Source organism: Meriones unguiculatus, chromosome 3 (genome assembly GCF_030254825.1).
Source record: "Meriones unguiculatus strain TT.TT164.6M chromosome 3, Bangor_MerUng_6.1, whole genome shotgun sequence".
Lineage (NCBI taxonomy): Eukaryota > Metazoa > Chordata > Mammalia > Rodentia > Muridae > Meriones > Meriones unguiculatus.
Genome location: NC_083351.1, coordinates 180,120,389 through 180,140,219, shown reverse-complemented (window position 1 = coordinate 180,140,219; position 19,831 = coordinate 180,120,389). Strand labels below are relative to the sequence as shown.

The following is a 19,831-nucleotide window of genomic DNA, read 5'->3' as shown; positions in this document are numbered from 1 at the left end:
AGGATCAAACTCAGGTTGTCAGGCTTTTGTGACAAGCACCTTTGCCTGCTGACCCATCTTATTGGCTCCCTACCTTAACTTTTAAAAGTAGTTTATAGTTTTCTTTCATATGAGTGTGCTCCAAATTAACGTGACCCTTTGTATCTGTGACGAAACACAAACTTAAGAATTGAGATAGTTTCAAACTTGTCTCTATGATAAAGTATTACCATAAAAACATTTGAGCATGAATGCACTCATGCTCAGAGCTGACAGTTCTCTAGAATACAGTTCTGGAAGTAAAACTGTTTGCTCAAGGGTCACATGTATGTCCTTCAGCACGATGCTGAAAGAACCGACCTAAGATTTCCCAACCTCGGAATGGTTGGCCGTTGTGGTCAGACAGCCTGCTGTTGTAGAAGGGCTTGTGTGTGTTATAAGACGAGAAACCTTCCTGGCCTGCACCCTGCAGGTGCCGACAGCGCCTAGTCGGGTTTCCAATCGCTGGAGTGGATCTTCCTAACGTAAAGATCCATTGCTTTAGCCACACTTCACAAGAAGAACCAGCGGCGCGGCGGCCGCTGCAGCACGCTGTCGTGTAACGCCGGCCTCTCCATTGCTAGTTCTGGGTCTGGACAACAAAGAATGTCCCTCCAAGTTTGCCAAAAATCCCCAGACGGCGAGTTACCACGATGGTCTGCAGCGTTGCGCAGATGACTGAAGAATCTAGAATGTAAATGACACGAACAACTGTATCAGCAGAAAACAAAACAGAGGCCGAGAAGGCGAAGGAAGACATAACCAAGTCCATGGTGTCCAGGAGTCAAGTCTTGCTCGTCTAGAGAGTGTTATGGGAAGTGGGTTGTGGGGTCCATGCCTGTAATTCACTACCTAGGAGGCCGAGGCAAGAGGTAGTGAGTTCCAGGCAAGCCCTGGCTACTAGTGAGAGTCTGCCTCTTAAAACAAAAACAAACAAGAGGGTTGCTTCTAAATTTAGAGAGCTTTTTCTTAGTTTTCGTTTTTGAGAAAAGATCTGATTGCCGAGGCCCAGGCTAGCCTCAAGTTGATGGCAATCCTGCTTCAGCTTTCTAAGTGAGTCCTGAACGGCCAACATGAACCGCTTCCTGGCTGCAATACGTGTGAGTACAGATATATTAAACATAAACTTTGACCTTACGCAGGTTGGATTTTAAGTGTATTGCTGGATCTTATAATCCTTATAATTCTAGTTATCTGATAAACTCCAATGATGTTACCGTAATAGTAGCAATATTAATTTATATTCTCACCAACAGCATGAGTCTCCCTTTCTCCTCATCTTCACTGGTTATCTGATACATTTCTTTCTTTCTTTTTTATTTTTATTTTTTGTTACAAGACAGGGTTTCACTGTGTATCCCTGGCTGCCCTGGAACTTACTCTGTAGACTAGGCTGGCCTTGAACTCACAGAGATCCACTTGCCTCTGCCTTCCAAATTCTGAAATTAAAGGCATGTGCCATCTCCACCCAGTTGTTATTTGATATTTCAAAAAATATTTATTTGTGTGTGTGTGTGTGTGTGTGTGTGTGTGTGCGTGCGCACATGCCACCTCTGTGCAGATAACCACAGAGGCTAGAAGAGGGAAGAGGGAACCGGATCTCCTGGAGCTGAAGTTATACAGGTGGTTTGTGGGCTTCTAGACGTTGGTGCTGACAAGCAAATTCTGAAAGTGCAGTTATGCTCTTAGCCCCCGAGGCTTAGCTGAATCTAACCCATCTCTCTGCCCCACCAGCCCACCCATTTGTTGTTTGAGTGGTGCTCATTCTAGCTGGGGAGCAGCAACACCTAGTGTGGCTTTGATTTGTATCTCCTTGATGACTAGTAATAGTCACAGTGTTTCAGACACTTTTAGACCATTTGTATACTCTTTGTTTTGAGAACTATCAGGTACTTCACTTATTTTCTGATTAGATTTTTTTTTTTTTTTTTTTTTTTTTCTCTGCTGAGATCCTTATATACTCTGGAGATAAATCCTTGGCAGACAAAGTTTGCAAGGCTTCCCTGCCATTCCGAGGCTTCCCTGCCATTCCGTCATGGGTTGTCTCTTACTCTTTTGATTGTTTCCATTCGGAAGCTTCTTAGTTTGAGGTAACCAAGCTGGTCAGTTACTGCTTCTGTTTGCTGCGCTTTGAGGATCATGCCCACAATCTTCATCAGTATTGTTCTCAAGTGTTTCTCCTCTATTTCCTTCCAGTGGCCACACAGTCTGGGGTCTGAAATTTAAGTCTTTCATACCTCTTGGAGCCCACTCATTGGACTAGCTGGGCTGGCCCGGCAGTCCCAGGAATGGCCTGTCTCTGCCTCCCAACACGCCACCACTCAGGGCTTTTTGTATATGCATTCTGGGAATGAACTCGGTCCTTATGTTTTCAGGCAAGCATTTTACCATCTGAGCCATCTCCCCAGCCTCAGTATTGTTTTTTTCAGCCCATTCACATCATGTATTTATTCTCTTTGAATTTCTTTCTTTTTGGGAAGTTCTGCTTTGTTCTTTTCTTTCAGCTCTTTATAATGCATTGTTTAGTTGTGTGTCTGAGATCCTCCTTTGTTGACACCAGCACTAGTTTCTGCAGACTTCCTCTGAGTACTGGTTTTTGTTTTTTGTCCTTTGTCCCCCTGAATCGTGGAGGTTTCAATATGCTGTGTTTTCATTTTCATTCCTTTCAACTTCCCTTTTTATTTTTCAATGGCTGGTTCGTTCAAGAGAATGCTGCTTAACTTACATGTATTTGTACAGTTTCTAAAGCCTCTCTTGCTGACTCTCATCTCGGAGAAGATAACGCCATGATTTCAATTTCATTGAATTTGCTGAGACTCGGATTTTAGCCCAGCCCATGGTCTACCCCAGAGGACAACTCACTGGGTGATAAGAAGACAAATGTACTTTGCAGATTATCTCGCCTGCTGGAAGACGCACGTGTCAACGGTCTTAGACCCTTTTGGACTATAGTTTAGATTGAATATTTCTTTGTGGATATTTTGCACTGGATAGCTCTGTGTTAATAGGAATGGTACCTTAAAAGTGGCTGAGAGCTGGGCGCAGTGGCAAAAACTGTATAAATCCCAGCACTCAGGGAGGCAGAGGCAGGAAGATCTCTGTGAGTTTGAGGTCAGCCTGGTCTACAAAGTGAGTTTAGGACAGCCAAGGCTACACAGAGAAACCCTGTCTCAAAAAAATAAATAAAATAAAATAAATAAAAGTGTCTGAGTATATTCTATTCTAACTTGTCTCTCCTTTTATACCTAATGGTGTTTGTATTTTATACCTGAGTTCTGCTGTGTTCATTGTGTGTTCATGAATTTAGAATAGCTATTCCATCCTGTTGGATTCTTCCTTTTATCATTTTATTCATCCATTCATGAAGAGCCAGTTTTATTGACTCTTTTTCTTTTTTTTTTTTAAGATATGGTCTCATGAATCCCAGGCTGGCTTTAACCTCAATATGTAGCTGGGGATAACACTGAAACGCTTTTTTTTTTTTTTTTTTTTTTTAATCTAGACAGAGGTTGTCTGTCCTGGAACTTGTTCTGTAGATAAGGCTGGCCTTGAATTCAAGCGATCCTCCTGTCTCTGCCTCCCCAGTGATGGGATTAACGGTTCTGGCGTCACTGCCCAGCAACACTGAGCTTCTGACCGTCTCGCCTCTACCTCCTGCGTGCTGCGATTACAGGCACATCCAGCTCATTCAACATTATTTTTTTCTTTTTACAGATAAGGTCTCACTATTAGCTCTGGCTGGCTTAGAACTTACTATGTAGACCAGGCTGGACTCAAACTCACAGAGATTCACCTGCCTTAGCAGTTGCCTCTGCTGGGATTAAAGGCATTTGCCAACACAACCAGCTCTTTTAAATATAATTTTTAATTTAATACAATTAAATCATTAATTAAATTTAATAGAATTACAGTGACTCCTGTTCCCTTTTGATTTATGTTTGCACAGTGATTTTTTTTCCATCCCTTCCTTTTTATGCGTGTCTTTTCTGGTAAAGACAATTTCCTATAGGCCATAAATAATTGTGTCTGCACTCCAGACAGGATTTCTTCGTGTAGGCTTGGCTGTCCTGGATGTGCTTTGTAACCAGGCTGGCCTCGAACTCACAGAGATCTCCCTGCCTCTGCCTCCCTGAATGCTGGGATCAAAAGCATAAACTACAACCCCACTCTACGCCCACCCCCTGGCAAGTCTGAAGTTTTTTAAATCCATCCAGTGAGTCTAAGTCTTTCAATGAGTAAATAACATGTTTGTATTCAAGATTATTGCTGATAAGTACAGACAAATGTCTTCATTGAGTTTTGTCTTGGTGGTTCTGTATATGCTTGTTCCTTTTGTCTCTGTGGTTTGGTGGTTTTCAGAACGCTAAGATTTGATGTTCTTTCTCTGGTGTGTGCGCTCTGTTTTTAGCTTTCACACTTGCTCACACTTGCTAGAGTGAGTGGCACCTTTGTGCTGCTGGTGTAGGACACCTTTTCACTGATTCTGTGGGGTCTGCTTTGTTTCTGACTGTTTGAGAATACAGAATGTCTTGGTTTCTGCTTCGTCTCTGAAGGAAAGCATTCCTGAGTGTGTGAGTGTAGTTTCTCTGCCCCGACCCCTCAGTGTGTGCTGCCTCCCCTGCCCCTTGCACTCCATTTGGCTGAGGAGTTTCAAGAGAACAGATTTTAAGCTCAGAAGGTGCTTTTTTCTTTTTTTTTTTCCTTCCATCGGTGCTGCTCCCTTCCCTCTGAGACAGACGGGCGTAATGGAAGTTTGGGTTTCTTTGTATGTTACGTAAGTATGCTTTTGTTTTAATCCCAAGTGTGGGGTTTTAGTTGGGCTATACTTTGTCCACACCTGTAATTGTCTCGTGCCTTTTCCAGCGGGTAACAGCCTTCCACATGCGTGGTCTAGACTCTGAGAACATGAATAAGAGAGTGAGAAGGACACTGGGAGGCATTCCGAGTGGCAGTCAGTGCTGGCATGTGTTGTGGAGCAGTTTGGGGAGACCAGAGACCAGAGACCAGAGACCAGAGACCAGAGACCAGAGACGTGGCGGTTTGGAACAGACAGAGAAATGCTTGGCGCACGACGGCGTGCTAGCTGCTTCTGTAACTGACAGGGGTTGGCCCATAGCCCTAAAAGACCCACTGACCCTCAAAAGCCAGGAGAAGTAAAGGGGTCTGGGTCCCCTCTCCCCACTAACCTTTTCCCTCTCTTACTTAAAGTTGGGGGTTTGGTGGAAGGGAGGTAGAGGCCTGAACACCCCAAATAATGTAGAGTTTTTTAAAAAGACCTCTACAGACCAGTGTCTCACTGTGGCTCTGGCTGTCCTGGAATTTACTATGTAGACCAGGCTTGTCTCAGGCACACAAGAGTTCCACCTGCCCCTGCCTCCCAGAGTGCGGGGTCACAGGCGTGCAGCTTACTATAGCAGTTCTTAACCCTGCTTGCAGGTTGAAATAACTTGGGAGAACTTTAAACGCTCTGAGTTTGGGTCTTCCATAGCATAATGGGATTGATTCTCATGAGGTCGGTAGGGGTTGGACTGGCTGGTTTTCCACACTTTAATAAATACCTAAGATAAGCGGCTTGGAGAGAGGTTTGGGCCTTCCAGCCCATGGTTCATCAGTCCAGTTGCTTTCAGTCCTGTGTGAGGAAGCCCGTCAGAGCAGAAGCGCGGCAGAGCGTCATGCTGAGTTCGTGACTGAGCTGAAGCTTCACGGCCAGGAAGCAGAGGAAGGAAGAAGAGCTCCCAACAATCCAAGGTTAGCCTGCTACACCCCATCTTCCACATTTCTCACCACTTCCTAATAGTGTTAAACGGGGGGAAGCCCCCGAAAGGCCTTTAAAGCAGAGACGAACACAGGAAACAGTATGCTGTGAGGTCCTTTGCCCGGTTGTTACATGCAGCCAAGGCTGGGAACCACTGATTGTGGACAATATGATCTTTATCCCTTTGTCAATGTCTCGTTTAGAAGTGGGCTTACGATAGGGCTTGAACCAATCTGGGAAGCTCCCCTGGGGAAAATGCCCTGACTTTAGGAAGGCTATCACAGCACAGATATTATTCCTAGGAAGACAGCTCTCCAGAGTCCTCAGGGATCGTACATGGGAAAACGACAAGCCAAACAACCCTTTCTGCAGTTAACATTTCCTCCGGTGATCTCATCTACAAGTAGGTGGTATCCGAGCCCTGCATAGTTCGGGATAGTCTACCCTGACTTTCCTCACCTGCTTCGCTTCTTGTGTTTTGTTGCTCTGTTCAGTGTACCGCTGGTACCGTTGATCCTATCAGGCTCTGGTCCTGCCCTCCCTAAGAAACAGTTGAGAAGGACTTGTATTTGCAATACAATTTAAACCGGAAAGGAAGGAAACTTCTCAGAAGCAGGGAACCACCCCACAGGTTGCAGGCTAGGCTCTGGGCTCTTAGCTGGTCTGTGGAAGCCAACTGAGAGCAGTCCTCTGAAGGACAAGTGTGGAAAGCTGGCTGCAGAAGCATGGTGCCGGTCTCCAGCGAGTCTAAAGGTTCCTTTTCCACTAGTGAACTTGACTTTGAAGTCTTCAGTCTTTTCTCTGAAGTCTGGGAGCTGACCTCACCCTCTCCTAAAGCTAGGCTGGAAAAACTCCTCCATTTATAGGGGCTCAGGCAGGCTCTAGACAAAACTGGCTCATACATGGTACTTTTTCTCTATCAGCTAAAGGAATAACGGCCAGAAAGGGTTCAGAGCAAGCTGGGCATAGCAGTGCGTGCCTTTAATCCCAGCACTTGGGAGGCAGAGGCAGGCAGACCTCTGTGAGTTCAAGGTCAGCCTAGTGTACAAATCAAGTCCAGGACAATCAGGGCTACACAGAGAAACCCTGTCTCAAAAAAACAAAACTAAAAGGTAAGAGCAATGCAAAGGCAGAATGTATTTGTAAATGTCACAGACGCTCTGAAGCCTCTGAGGACAAGGGGGTGTGGCTTTTCATTTGGATTTCCGGTGTTCCACCGGGTGACTTCCCCTTCCTCACTTTCTGTATTGACGGAAAGTGTTGATGAGCCTTTCTATTATTAGGGATTGGTTCCCGTCTCTCTCCACAAACACAGAAATAGGAGCACCTGTCCTGACATGTATTATTTATTTTTCTGTCGCTATGATTAAAAATGATATCACCAAAAGCATAGAAGAAAGGATTTATTTTGTCTTATAGTTCCTGAGGGAGAGTCCATAGCGGTGAGGAAGGCTTCGTAGTGACAGCCGGAGCAGGAAGCTGCCTGGTCGCATGCCCTCACACCAGAAGCCAGGAGAGCAGCTGGAAATGGGGTGAGGCTATCCCCTCAAAGCCTGCCCTCAAAGACGCACTTCCTCCAACAAGCCTCCGGTCCTTAAAGTTCTATCACCTCCCAAACCTCCCTCCAAAAGAGGAGCAAGTGTTCAAATACATGAGCGCTTGGGGGACGGTTCTCAGAGCACGGGAACAGCTGTGATGCTATCTCCCGCCTTGGTGCACAAGCACACTAACAATTGTTGGTGCTGGAGCTTGCAGTTGGCAACCAATTCTCTCTTTCCTTTGTGGCGTTACATGGATAGAGAGACTCAGTGCAGGTAAGGGGAAGTGACCTACTTTTGGGGAAAATGGAAACTTACTGCTGGGACCAAAAGCTGCATTACAAAAAAAAAAAAAAAAGACTCATCATGTTAACTCAAAAAGTAGTTATCCTGTTCCCCTTCTCTCATCCTAGCGGGCTATGGCCTTCTGTGAATATTAGGTGTAGAATCAGGACCAATCCAGGCTGGAGAGATGGCTCAGTAGGTTGGGAAGATTGAGTACTGCTCCTGAAGACAACCTGAATTCATTTCCCAGCACCCGCGCCAGAGGTGGGGAAGCTCACCACCTCCCATAACTCCAGCCCAAGGGCATTTGACACCCTCTCTGGCTTTTGAGGTGACCTGCACTCATGTGCACATGCCCACATAATACACATAATTAAAAAGAACATTTTTTTTCTTTTTGTTTTTTCCAGACATGTTTTCTCTGTGTAGCCTGGCTGTCCTGGAACAAGCCATGTAGACCAGGCTGGCCTTGAACTCAGAGATCCACCTGTCTCTGCCTCCCAAGTGCTGAGTATCAAAGGGGTGTGCCACCACTACCACCCGGCTTTAATATAAATCTTTTTTAAAAACTGAGGACTAATTATTAGAGAACTAATCAAACTGAGGGGAGAGGGGACAAGTCAGACCCTCCAAAGGGATTCTCAAACAAATTTGGTGCCTCCAGTCCCTTTCTGCCTCCTGAGGTTATGAGGAGGGGGCCCCAAGCTGTCAGAAGAGCCTAACTGGACAGTCTGCACCCAAGAGTTTTGGCCTGTTTCTGGCTGCCAGCAATCTTTGCAGAGTCACTGACTCATGAGTTGTTAACTGGGGCCGATCAAAGGCACTCTTTGCAGGCTCTCTGCTCCTAAAGCTTGAACTCCAGGCTACTACTGGGAAGCTCCAAACCTTGCTGAGACCCCCTTGTGTTTGCTACCTCATCTCTATGTAGAAGTACGGCAACAGGTTTATCAGAGGTCGCTGGTGGCCCACCTATTTTTCATTCTCTACTTCTTCTCAACTAGCTTTGGTAGTAGTAGAAAGATGTACAGCAAAAACCCTGTTTTCTAGTCTCCTTTGCAACTAAGCATGGCCGTGTGACCAAATTATGGCTGAGATGTAAGTTGAAAATATTTGGAAAACTTCTAGGAAGGCTTTGCTTTTCGTGCCTTTTAAAAATGTGTCTGGAGAGAGAGAAAGGAGGGAGAGACAGAGGGAGAGAAAGAAGGGAGAGGGAAAGGGAGGGGACAGGGACGGGAGGGAAAGGGAGAGGGAGGGAGGGAGGAAGGGAGGGAGAGAAGGAGAGGAATTTGCATGTGTGTAGGAAGGTGCTAGGTCCCTGTTCAGGGAGGCCTGAGGCTGACACTGGGGACCTTCCTCCACCACTCCCCACTTTATTCTTTGAGGCAGGGTCTTTGGATTGAACCCAGAGGTCGCTGGTGCGCTAGTCCAGCAGCTTGCTCTGGAGACCGCCTTTGCCTCCCTACTGCAGAGACTGTGAATGTGCTGCCGCATCTACCCTGAAGCCTCCGAGTGCTGGGGACCCAGACTCAGGCTGTCACACTTGTGCGGCCAGCCTTCCCACGGGGCGGCCCTCCAGTCCGAGTGCTGGGGACCCAGACTCAGGCTGTCACACTTGTGCGGCCAGCCTTCCCACGGGGCGGCCCTCCAGTCCGAGTGCTGGGGACCCAGACTCAGGCTGTCACACTTGTGCGGCCAGCCTTCCCACGGGGCGGCCCTCCAGTCCGAGTGCTGGGGACCCAGACTCAGGCTGTCACACTTGTGCGGCCAGCCTTCCCACGGGGCGGCCCTCCAGTCTGAGTGCTGGGGACCCAGACTCAGGCTGTCACACTTGTGCGGCCAGCCTTCCCACCGGGCGGCCCTCCAGTCTGTAGACACGCTTTTTGAAAGACCTTTCAGCTGCTTCTGAAACTAAGAGTGAGGGCCATAATGCTCACATGATGAAACCGAAAGCAGACTGAGCTTTAATGGCTGTGAAATGCCAAGCCAGCCTTGAATCCATAACTTTGAACTTCTTTTGATTGAGTACAAATTATAAAAGCAATATTTTTTTCTCAATTACTTTGAGTTTTCTGTTAAATATGGATGGACCTAATTCTTTATTATTATTATTATCATTTATTACAATTTATTCAATTTGTATCTCAGATGAGTCAGTCCCTCTCCCTCGTCTTCTCCCAATCCCGCCCTCCCTTCTACTTCTCCTCCTATGCCCCTCCCTTACTCCACTGACAAGTGAGGGACTATCTATCTGACCCTAGCCTGTCAGGTCTCATCAGACCTGTCTTCCTCTGTGGCCTAGCAAGGATGCATCCCCAAGGGGAGGTGATCAAAGAGCCTGCCACTGAGTTCATGTCAGAGAAAGCCCTGTACCCCTTACTAGGGACCCACTTGGAGACTCAGTCTATGGGCTACATCTGAGCAGGAGTTTTAGGTTCTCTCCATGCACTGTCCTTGGTTGGGGTATCAGTCTCTGCAGGGAGCCCAGGATTCAGTTTTTTTTTTTTTTTTTTTTTGCTCTGTTGGTCTCTCTTTGGAGCTCCTGTTCCTTCCAGGTCTTTCTATCTCCCCCTTCTTTCATAAGATTACCTGTACTCTGCCCAAAGTTTGGCTTATGAGTCTCAGCCTCTGTTTTTATTTATTTATATTATCTGATATTATTTATTTATTACATATACAGAGTTTTGCCTCATGTACACATTCATGCCAGAAGTGGGCACCGGATATCATTACTGATGCTTGTGAGCCACCATGTCGTTGTTTGGGAATTGAATTCAGGACCTCTAGAAGAGCAGACAGTGCTCTTAACTTCTGAGCCATCTCTCCAGCCCAGGTGGACCTAATTCTGAATGGATATCTTATTTCAAGACAAAAGGATCAAAAGAATATGATCCATTACAAGGTTCTTAGGCACACTCACATCCCAGTGTTTTTCCCCTCTCTGAGAACAACTCCTTTGTTCAAGTGTCCTTTATTAAAACTTCCTTTCCTGGCTGGTGGGGCATAAGGGTGGGACTGGGAGGAGAGGAGGGAGGGATTCAGGCTGTAAAGTGAAATAAATAAGAAAAAACCCTTCCTTTTCTATCTTTACCTCCTGCTGGTCCCCGCTCACAGGGCTGCTCTCACACCAGGATCCAGCCTCAGTCAAACATTTTCTTGTTTGAATTATTCATTTTGTTTTGAAAATAACTCCAGCAAGAAAGGCCAGGGTGAGCGTGTGTAGTCCAATTTCCACTGGATGTATTTCCATTTGATTCTTCCTGGCATCCTGGGTAAATATTAGGTCAAATGTATCTGCGTTTCCCAAAGACAGACACGAATTTTTCAAAACAGAATTACTGTATTTACATGTTGAGAAAGAAATATTTGACATTCCCTTGACCAACATAATCTTCCTACTCCTTGATGATAATGGTAGAATCATTAACAGTTCTGTCTGGCTTTCAGAGTGCGCCTGGTGTGTGAAATTAGTTTAACAACCACGTCCCACAGCCTCTTCCTATGTCTCCTAATGGCCTGCGGTTTGCTGCACAAAGGTCAAACCCTGTGTTTCTATTCTCCCCCAATTACATTCCTCTTAGGTGTCATCCTCCTGCTGTCACTACAAAATTAAATTTTTGATTAAGGTCTCATCCTCCCTGTGTTTTGGAAGACAGGCAACATGAAGACCTAAGCCCCCGGTGCAAGTAACCCAGGGATGGGAGTGAGGCAGGGAGGTTCGATTTTCCAGTTACATAAATAATACATTCACAGGGAGAAACTTTCCAGATGGGGTTCTGTGTGTGTGTGTGTGTGTGTGTGTGTGTGTGTGTGTGTGTTTCTTCTTTTTTAAACTGACCTTTTGCTATTTCAGACATTCTGTTTTAGACAGTCATTCAGGGGTTCTGTTTTCGTGTGTGTGTGTGTGTGTGTGTGTGTGTGTGTGTGTGTGTTCCTTCTTCCTTTTTAGACTGACCTTTTGCTTATTTGCCTACTCAAGGTTGAATATTTGCCTGGTGTCCTGTGGAATCATCAGCAGTTAAACATTTTTCTGAGCCATACTAGGAAGGGAGAACAGCTTTATCCAGTTGTCTGACATTCCAGGAACTTTTCCACTGACCTTAGACTAAGGCCTGCTTTTTGCGTAAGGCTATTATTTCAACAAAGGGCAAGTCTGGAAAAAGAAAATAGGTACATGCTGACCAGCCCACTTGGCTCTTTGTTAAAGACTCTGTCAAAGGATTCTGTGGACAAGTTTGAATTAGTGACCAGAATGAAGGCTTTGTTCTAGTTGCAAAATAAAATTTATATTTCCTGATGGGTGTGGTGGCCCAAGCCTCTAATCCCAGCATTTAGGAGGTAGAGGCAGGCAGATCTCTGGGAGTTTGAGGCCAGCCTGGTCTACTACATGTAGCAAGTTCCAGGCCAGTCAGGGCTACATAGGGAGATACCCCCACAAAAAAGATTGCTACTTCCTGCTTGTTCTGTGGTCTCAGATACCCAAAAATAAACTACCTGTTCCCCTGAAGAACAGAATAACAGTAACACTGCTGTGGACATTTATAATATTTATCAGCTTCATACTTCAGCAGACAAAAGGAATGCTGATATATATATATTAAAAATTATATATACATATATATATAATTTTTTTTGAAGGAAAGCAATTTTCTATTACCTTAGAGCAGTTTTTCCACCTTTACTTCTCTGAAGAAATTGGGACTAGGCAGCAGTTTCTTAGTCGGTTAGATCTGGATGCTAAGAGCTGGTGAGAGGCTGGATGAGAAGAGTCAAAATACTTTAATGAAAGTGATTGAGTGCTAGAACTTCCGGGAGTGAAGGTGTCCCAGAAACAGAGTGAGAGTGAACATAACCAGAGAAGAAATGTCAACAGTAACGAGACAGGCTCTGAGAGAACCATGCCACAGGCTCTCAAGAATACTTTGCATTGTGTTTCCAAATCAGGGGAAACTCAGGTTTGACAAGAATCCCCTCCAAACAGTAGTTCAGTGCCATTTTTAGCAGGTGAGATATTTCTGAAGGTTTGGCAGCATCTTGAAACTGCAAGAGAAAAGACTAGGGCTAAAGTGTGCTGTCTACAAATTAACACACCCGGGGCCCATTCTCGCTAGAGAGGTAGACCTGAAGAGGCAACACACCATATATTTTCATTTCCCAGGATTCAGTTTGCTCTTTTGTTGTTTTTCTTAAAGAATGAAAGCTGGGTGAGATGGTGCATGTTTGTAATTTCAGAGCTAGGGAGGCAGAGACAGGTGGATCCCTGGGGCTCACTGGCCAGCCAGTCTACCTTTCTCAGGGAGTTCCAGACCAGCAGGAAGACCTGTCTTTGAAAAGATGAAGCACATAATGCCTAGGGCTGTCCTCTGCTCTACACACATGCCCACACACGCATACATACCTGTATCTCCTCCTCCCCCACACTCCGTTACAGGCTAGATCTTTGGAAATTCTCACTTCAAAAACCTTAGAAACAATTGAGCACATTTAGTACCCAGATCTTGTTTTCTTTTGACAAATGACTGATCCTCGCACAAGGTCAGAAAATAAACAAGATGTCTCTGGAACATCTTGTAATACCATAAAAGTCAGAAATTGTTCAATAAAAAGTACTTTGTGCCCGTGGTCCCAGGACTCAGGAGGCTGAGACAGAGGATTCCTTGTGTCCACGAGTTTGAAACCAACCTGGGAAATAAGGAGACTGAACAAAATTATACAAACAACCCTTAGCACTAATGGGGGTGTGTTACAGAACACAGAGGTCAACTTAAATAGCTCCCCCTGGCCAATGGCTAGAACAATTCGGATATTAAGATAAAAATCACACTGGCTTATAATCAGAGCATACAATAAATTTCTGTGAGTCTGTAATGAAAAAAAAAAAGATTATATGTACAAATTCATGGTGATGGCGAATAAGGCAGAATCTCAGATAACTGAGGTAAATGCTGTCCCTTCAAGGAAGTGGAGGGTAATGCCCCCTTCCTTGATTATGGGCTGCATATGATGACGTCTTCCCAGAGAATACAGAGAATCTGGAAAAAGGATGGAGGGAAAAAAAAGAAAAGAAAAAACTTTACAGTAAAGAAAACTATAAACTCTATCTCATCAGGTGTTCAACATTGATCTCAGCTGTGAAAAATAACGGTGCTAATATGTGTCATCATTTTTGCAGTCTTTCTCTCTAAGTCTATAATTCTATTTTAATTATGACAGAAACAGACAAATTCTAGTTTAAGGACATCCTTCAAGATTTTTGAACAGTATTGTTCAAAGATGTCAAAGTTTGTGAAAAGGATCCTCAGGGGACCCAATGACTTAATGTAATTTGCAGTCTTAGATGAGATTAGATTATAGGACAGATAAACATCATTATGTAAAAACTAAGAGATTCTTAAGAAAGATTTCAGAAACAACATATCAGAATAATTTATTTAACTTCATTAAATATACTGTCACAATGCAAGTCAACAGCAGCAGAAGGACATACATAAATTCTGTCCTTGAAATTTATCTGTAAATTCAAAATTGCTCAGAAATTTTGTTTATTTTAAAATCTTGCCAGTTGTGGTGGGGACATTTTATAATTGTAATATTTGAGAAATGGAGGCGGAGGGATCAGGAATCCAAGGGCAGTTTTAATGGCTTGTTATACAGCATATAACTCAGGGAGGTCCAGGCAGACGAGGTGGCTATGAGAAGGTGCAGGGCCGGAATAAGAGCTGCTGTGCCCTCTCTGAGCACACTGTCCTCTCAGCACTGCCGTGTGTTCAGAGACCTGGCGCTTCGTCAGACACTAATTATAGTGACAGGAGATAACAGCACCTTCAATAGACGCAAGAGCCTTCTGTACCAGGCAGTGTCTGCGGGTATCAGGGCAGTCACAAAGTGAGGAAAACAGACATTATTCATGGCGGTTTCAGAGGAGGAATTTCTTAAGCAAACCAGAATGAAAATAAAAGTATAAATTATTTAGAACTGCTTTTCAGAGTATATAGAAGTCTGCAGTGAGCATAGGAAACACTTTGATGCCACCTCCTCCTATGGTGGGGAAGAAGTTTGAAGAAAGGCTAGTGCAACACAACGGGCAGAGTCTATCTGATTCTGAATGTGTCAGCAATTACAGCCTCCTCTGACAACCATAATAAGATAGCCTGAAAAGGAAGAGTACACCCACATGGCTTTGGCTTAAGCTTTTGAAGTTGGTACTGGACCAGTACTGAACAAATAACAAATACTAAAGGAACAATCAGATAACAGTGATCTCTTAAAACTACTGCTTGGCTGAAATAATTTTAGTGCGCAGAAATGTAAGAGATACTGCCATAAGGCCCCGTGTATCCACACACATTTTCATCTAGTGGCACCATCAACCTAGAGCATATCATCAAAACCAGGAAACTGACGCCGGTGTGTCCATATGTTTGTTACTATTAGGTGGGCACCTGAGGTTCTATACAGTTTTCATGTGTTTTATATATGTAAGTGCCCCCCTCTGTGAATCATTGTCACAAATATTCCCCTTGCATACTACTTTATAGCCACGGGGACCTACTCCCTGCGCCCTGTTCCTAATCACTTCCAAACACCGATCTGCTTTTCATCTATTTAATTTTATCATTTTGAAAAATGCTATAGAAATGGAGTCACATGGTAGATCAGCTTTTGAAACTGCCATTTTAACTTTAGTTTGATTCTCCCTTTACGGAAGAGATACTACCAGTTATGATTCCGGAATTGTCCTGAGATTAAAATGTTCAAGTAATGACCTGAGAGTCACCTAATCGCTAGTATTATTTTTAAACTACATTGGCATCCTTTTTGACTGCTTTATGTCTTAAGAAGTCTTACCTGTAAACATGAATCTGGGTTAAATGTTAACTACCCACTACATAGTGGAATAGCTTAAGGCAAGTGTTCAAAGGTTACTTTTTGTGTAAACAAAATAATGAAGGGGTGTGCCTCTTATCAGATACACAAGTATCAGGGAGAAATTGCTTGAGCAAACCAGAAAGAAAACACAGGGGGAAATGATAAGCTAAACTATTTAGAACTACCTTTTCAAAGTATACTGTAATCTGCAGAGATTATCCTCTTTGGCGCCAAGAAGACAGAATTTTATATAGAAAGTGCTTATAACAAAGTCATGTGCATAAAATAGTTTGGAAAACTCAAATATTCTGTGGAAATTACAAAAGACCAAGTCTTCTCTAGACTATAGTCTTCTAGACTATGGGACTACCTAAAATCCAGAACATAGGCTTTAAGAAGCAACTCCATTCTACTCTCTGGTAGTAGTTGTTGGTTTGTGTGTGTGTGTGTGTGTGTATATATATATACATGCCTGCAGAGGCCAGAGGTCAGTATCAGGTTCCTTCAATAGCTTTCCACTTAAGACATATATATATATATATATATATATATACACACAGATATAAAACTTTACTATATAAATATTACTTTATAACATAATATAGATTAAGTTTATTTCTTTTTTCACTTTTTATTTTTTCAACTCAGGGTTTCTTGGTATAGTCCTGGAACTCTCTCTGTAGACCAGGCTGAGCTCAGACTCAGAGATCTGCTTGTCTCCTGAGTGCTGGGACTAAAGGTGTGCGCCGCCATGTAAGGCTGATAGCTTTATTTACTTGACGAATGCTTTATTTGTATGTATGTATACACACCGTGTGTGTGCCTGTTCCCCCGGGGGTCAGAAGAGGGGACTGAACACCCTGGAACTGAAACTACTGATGGTTATGAACCACTGTGGGCGCTGGGCAGCGTCCTCAGCAGCACTCAAGCACTGAGCCCACTCTCTAGCCCTCCTCCACTGTTTTTGAGACAAGGTATCTGACTAAGCCTGAAGCTCTCTGATTTGGTTTGACCAGGCCATCATGATTGCACAACAGCGCTTTGCAGACGGAGTCACCTCTCCAGACTGTCTATCGGTCTCTGAATCAGAATGAGACTCAGCTGCCAGAGCTCAGACCATGAGTTCTTTGAACATGGAAAAGTTTCACCTTGTTTTCTGTTATAAACTGTGTTCACTTATCTAGGCCTGTTATGAAGGTGGACTTGTTTAGGCAATAAAGTACATGTTTGTTAATTTTATTCAGGGATAGTCTTTAAATTATATAGACCTTTCAGAATGACTTAAGTTAGTATAGCTAATGAGTCTCGGGTATATTTCATTTGTTTTAAGCAGTGACAGTTGGGACTAGAGAGATAGCCCAGTGGTTAAAAACATATATTACTCTTTCTTCTTCTTTTCGTTGTTTTTGAGACAGGGTTTCTCTGTGTAGCCTTCGCTGTCCTGGACTCACTTTGTAGATGAGGCTGGCCTCGAACTCAAAAGAGATCTGCTTGCCTCTGCCTCCCTGAGTACTTAAACAATGTACCATCATGGCTGCTTGTCTCTATATTTTATTTTTCTGTGACCCAGGCTGTCCTGCAACTTACCATTTAGCTCAAGGTGGCCTCAAACTCAGGTAGGAACTGTAAGCACACGTATCTACCTCTACACTTGCTATTCTAAAATCCCATGTAGCAATGTGGGGTAGAAATGTTTCCAAACATGTTTAGATTCAACATACAAAACGTTTTGAGATCTTGAAAAGGGGAACTGAAATTATTTTAAAAGTGACCTTCCTGAATTACAAACTGGTTATACTTTTTTTTTTTAGAAGTGTCAATTTATTTTAAAGTAGGAAATCAGGAAAGATAGATTTGAAGTTGTTACTTCCTCTGAAATGGGTGTGGGCGGCCCCCCTCTTTAGTTTCAGACTTCGAAGGCTTAAATGGCTCAAATTTCAATGATCTGTGAATTGAAAAAGCAGTTTCAGAACTAGATATGCTATATAAGGACGGAAAGTGTGTTCTCACTATAGCATTACACATATGAAATGCCTGTTTTGTTTTACGTACAACCTGGTTTTCCTCAATGTAGAGGAAAGGGCTTTGGTGCAAACAAAACATTTTCTGGCTGTGAAACTTCAGAGATCTCTATTGTATTTTCATTTGGAAAAACACCAATCCTTTCTCTTCAACCCTGGGGATGAGTAAACTTAAAATGCTGGCACTACGATGGCCATCCCACAGCTGTGCAACGAAGGGTTCACATGTATTTAGTATTAGACCGTCGAGCGGAAAAGAATTTTTACAGATTAAAACTGTGCAAACGAAGCTGTACTTCAGTCCAGGCAGTCTCGTCTACTTAACTCGTTTCCCAACCACACCTATCCGGCTGGTGCAGGTCTCAGGGGTTGGCCAGGGCCGCGGCGGGCCGACTACCGTCGCCGCTCCCAGGTCCCGGAAGACCACAGCCTCCGCCCGCCCGTGGCCGTCGCGCCGGGGTCCCCTCCGCGCCGCCAGCAGCGACGTCGGCCAGCCCAGCCGCGGCAGTTCTGCTCCGCCTCCCAAGCCGCCCGGGGTCCCGAGGCCTCCCCCGCCAGCCCCGGGACGTGCTCGGGCCCCCGAGCCGGAGTCCGGGAAGCCGGAAGGCCCGCGGGCTCGCAGGAGGGCGAGCCGCGAAGCGGGAAGCACAAGGCGCGCGCTCCCGCGAACGCAGGCGCGACGCGGGGGGCGGGGGGCGCGCACGCGCGCCGAGGCGCGGCTGGGGGCGGGGCGCAGGGGCGAAGGCGGGAAGAGGGCGCCCCGGAGTCCCGCTGCGCCCGGGAGGGCGTCGACGCCGAGGGGGCGGGGCCGGGCGGGGCGGGGGGCGCGCTCGCGGGCCGGGAGGGCGGGGGGCGCGGCGCCAGCGGGAGCGCGCCCGGTCCCCGCCCCTGTTTCCCACTCTTCCCTCCACCTCCGAGCGGCCGGGGCTGCGGAGCGGCTCGGCTCGCAGGTCCCTGCGGCCACCGCCCGCCCGCTTCCTCCGCCCGCGGCCAGCCCGTCAGTCTCCGCGCGGCGCGCTCCTCCGTCTGGGCCATGGATGGGTGAGTGCGGGGTGGCCGCCCGGGGGCCGCGCCGGCCTCGTTTCCTCTCGGCGACGCGTCCCGCCGAGGCCGGGCAGCAGGGCGCGGCGCCGGCCCGCGGGGGAGCGGCCGGGGCCCGGCCCGACGGCAGGGGCCGGGGGAGCGCGGGGTCGGTCCGCCGCGGTCTGCGCGCCCCGCGGGCGGCGGCCCCGTCGCGCCCGCCCCTCGCAGCTGCGGGGCGCGCTCGGGAAGCCGGGCCGGGCCGGGCTGCCGGGCAGGACTCCCCACACTTCCTCTCAGAAAATGGTGCGCGGCGCGGGCGGGGGCGGAGGCCGAGGCGGCCGCGGCGCTCGGGGAGTCGCTGTTTACCGGCGGGGTGGGGCGCGCGGCGGGGCTCTGCTCGGCGGCGACCAGGGCGCCCGCTGTCGTCGGGCGGCGGCCGGGTCTCGAACCCGCGAGGTCTCCCGACCTGCGCCGGGAGACGCGTTCACCATTTCCGAACGCCGAGCGGGAGCCCTGGTCGCCGGGGACGCTTCCTCCTCGTCCCCCACCCCCAAGAAACTTGGTGAATCCGCCGCGGGCGATGGCAGGGCGTGAGTTTCCCCGGGCTCTCCGCTGCTCAGCTTACGGGGTCCATCGCTAAAGGGGAAAAAGGTTTGCTGTCACCTTTCCCGAGGTGATCGGTTCCCCGGAGCTCAGGAGCGCGGGGCGGTGTTTCCATACAAGCTCGTCTATCTTAATACCAGGCTAATGGAAGGATTTCTTCTTTGTAAACCGGGGTCTTGTAGCAGTGTGGTTCAGCAAGATGTAAAAACCCCTCCAGGTCTGTTAGAGAGAGTCCACCGTTTACTATTTAACCCTTTGCCGTTTGAGTTATTTCCTCCCCCCCCCCCCCCCGCCGACTTTTGTTTTCAAGATTGCTGTGAACTGTTGGATAGTGGAGCGAGCCACTTGTTTGAAAAGCAAAAGCCATTTAACAGGTTGCCGCGTAGTTGATTATGACTTGCTGCGTACTTGCGTGAGGACACTAGACTCTTCGAACAATTTTTGCCCTCGTTAGGTTTCGTTTATCTTAATTTCACAGTGTTGTGATAAATAGATGATTTTATTTGAAGGCAGATTGCGCACTGCTGCAGCTGTCGAAGTGCAATTTTAGATTTGATTTATAGTTGTGATGTTCTTTAAAGTATTTTTATTTAGTGGAAGCTACTTTGTGAAAGTTTCTCCTTGAGCATTGATTTCTCTACCGGACTCTGATGCATTTTACTTGTGAAATCATTTTCAGTGATTTATTCCATAAATGCCATAATATCTTGTCAGGTATCGTC

At 46.2% G+C, this 19,831-nt stretch overlaps 1 protein-coding gene across 4 annotated transcripts in view; it reads left to right on the top strand.

The window, feature by feature from the left end:
* The first annotated feature begins 18,364 nt into the window (after positions 1-18,364).
* The window catches only part of Ptbp3 (polypyrimidine tract binding protein 3), a 79,856-nt gene continuing 78,389 nt past the window's right edge, over positions 18,365-19,831 (top strand). Inside the window, exon 1 of one of the 4 annotated variants that reach the window (XM_060381144.1) lies at positions 18,365-18,524. Coding sequence is in view for 2 of the 4 variants with exons in the window: in XM_060381141.1 (XP_060237124.1) it covers positions 18,517-18,524 (8 nt within the window). In the remaining 2 variants the exon portion in view is untranslated. The remainder of the gene's footprint in view (positions 18,525-19,831) is intronic. The other 3 variants (XM_060381143.1, XM_060381141.1, XM_060381140.1) reach the window with 3 other exon arrangements.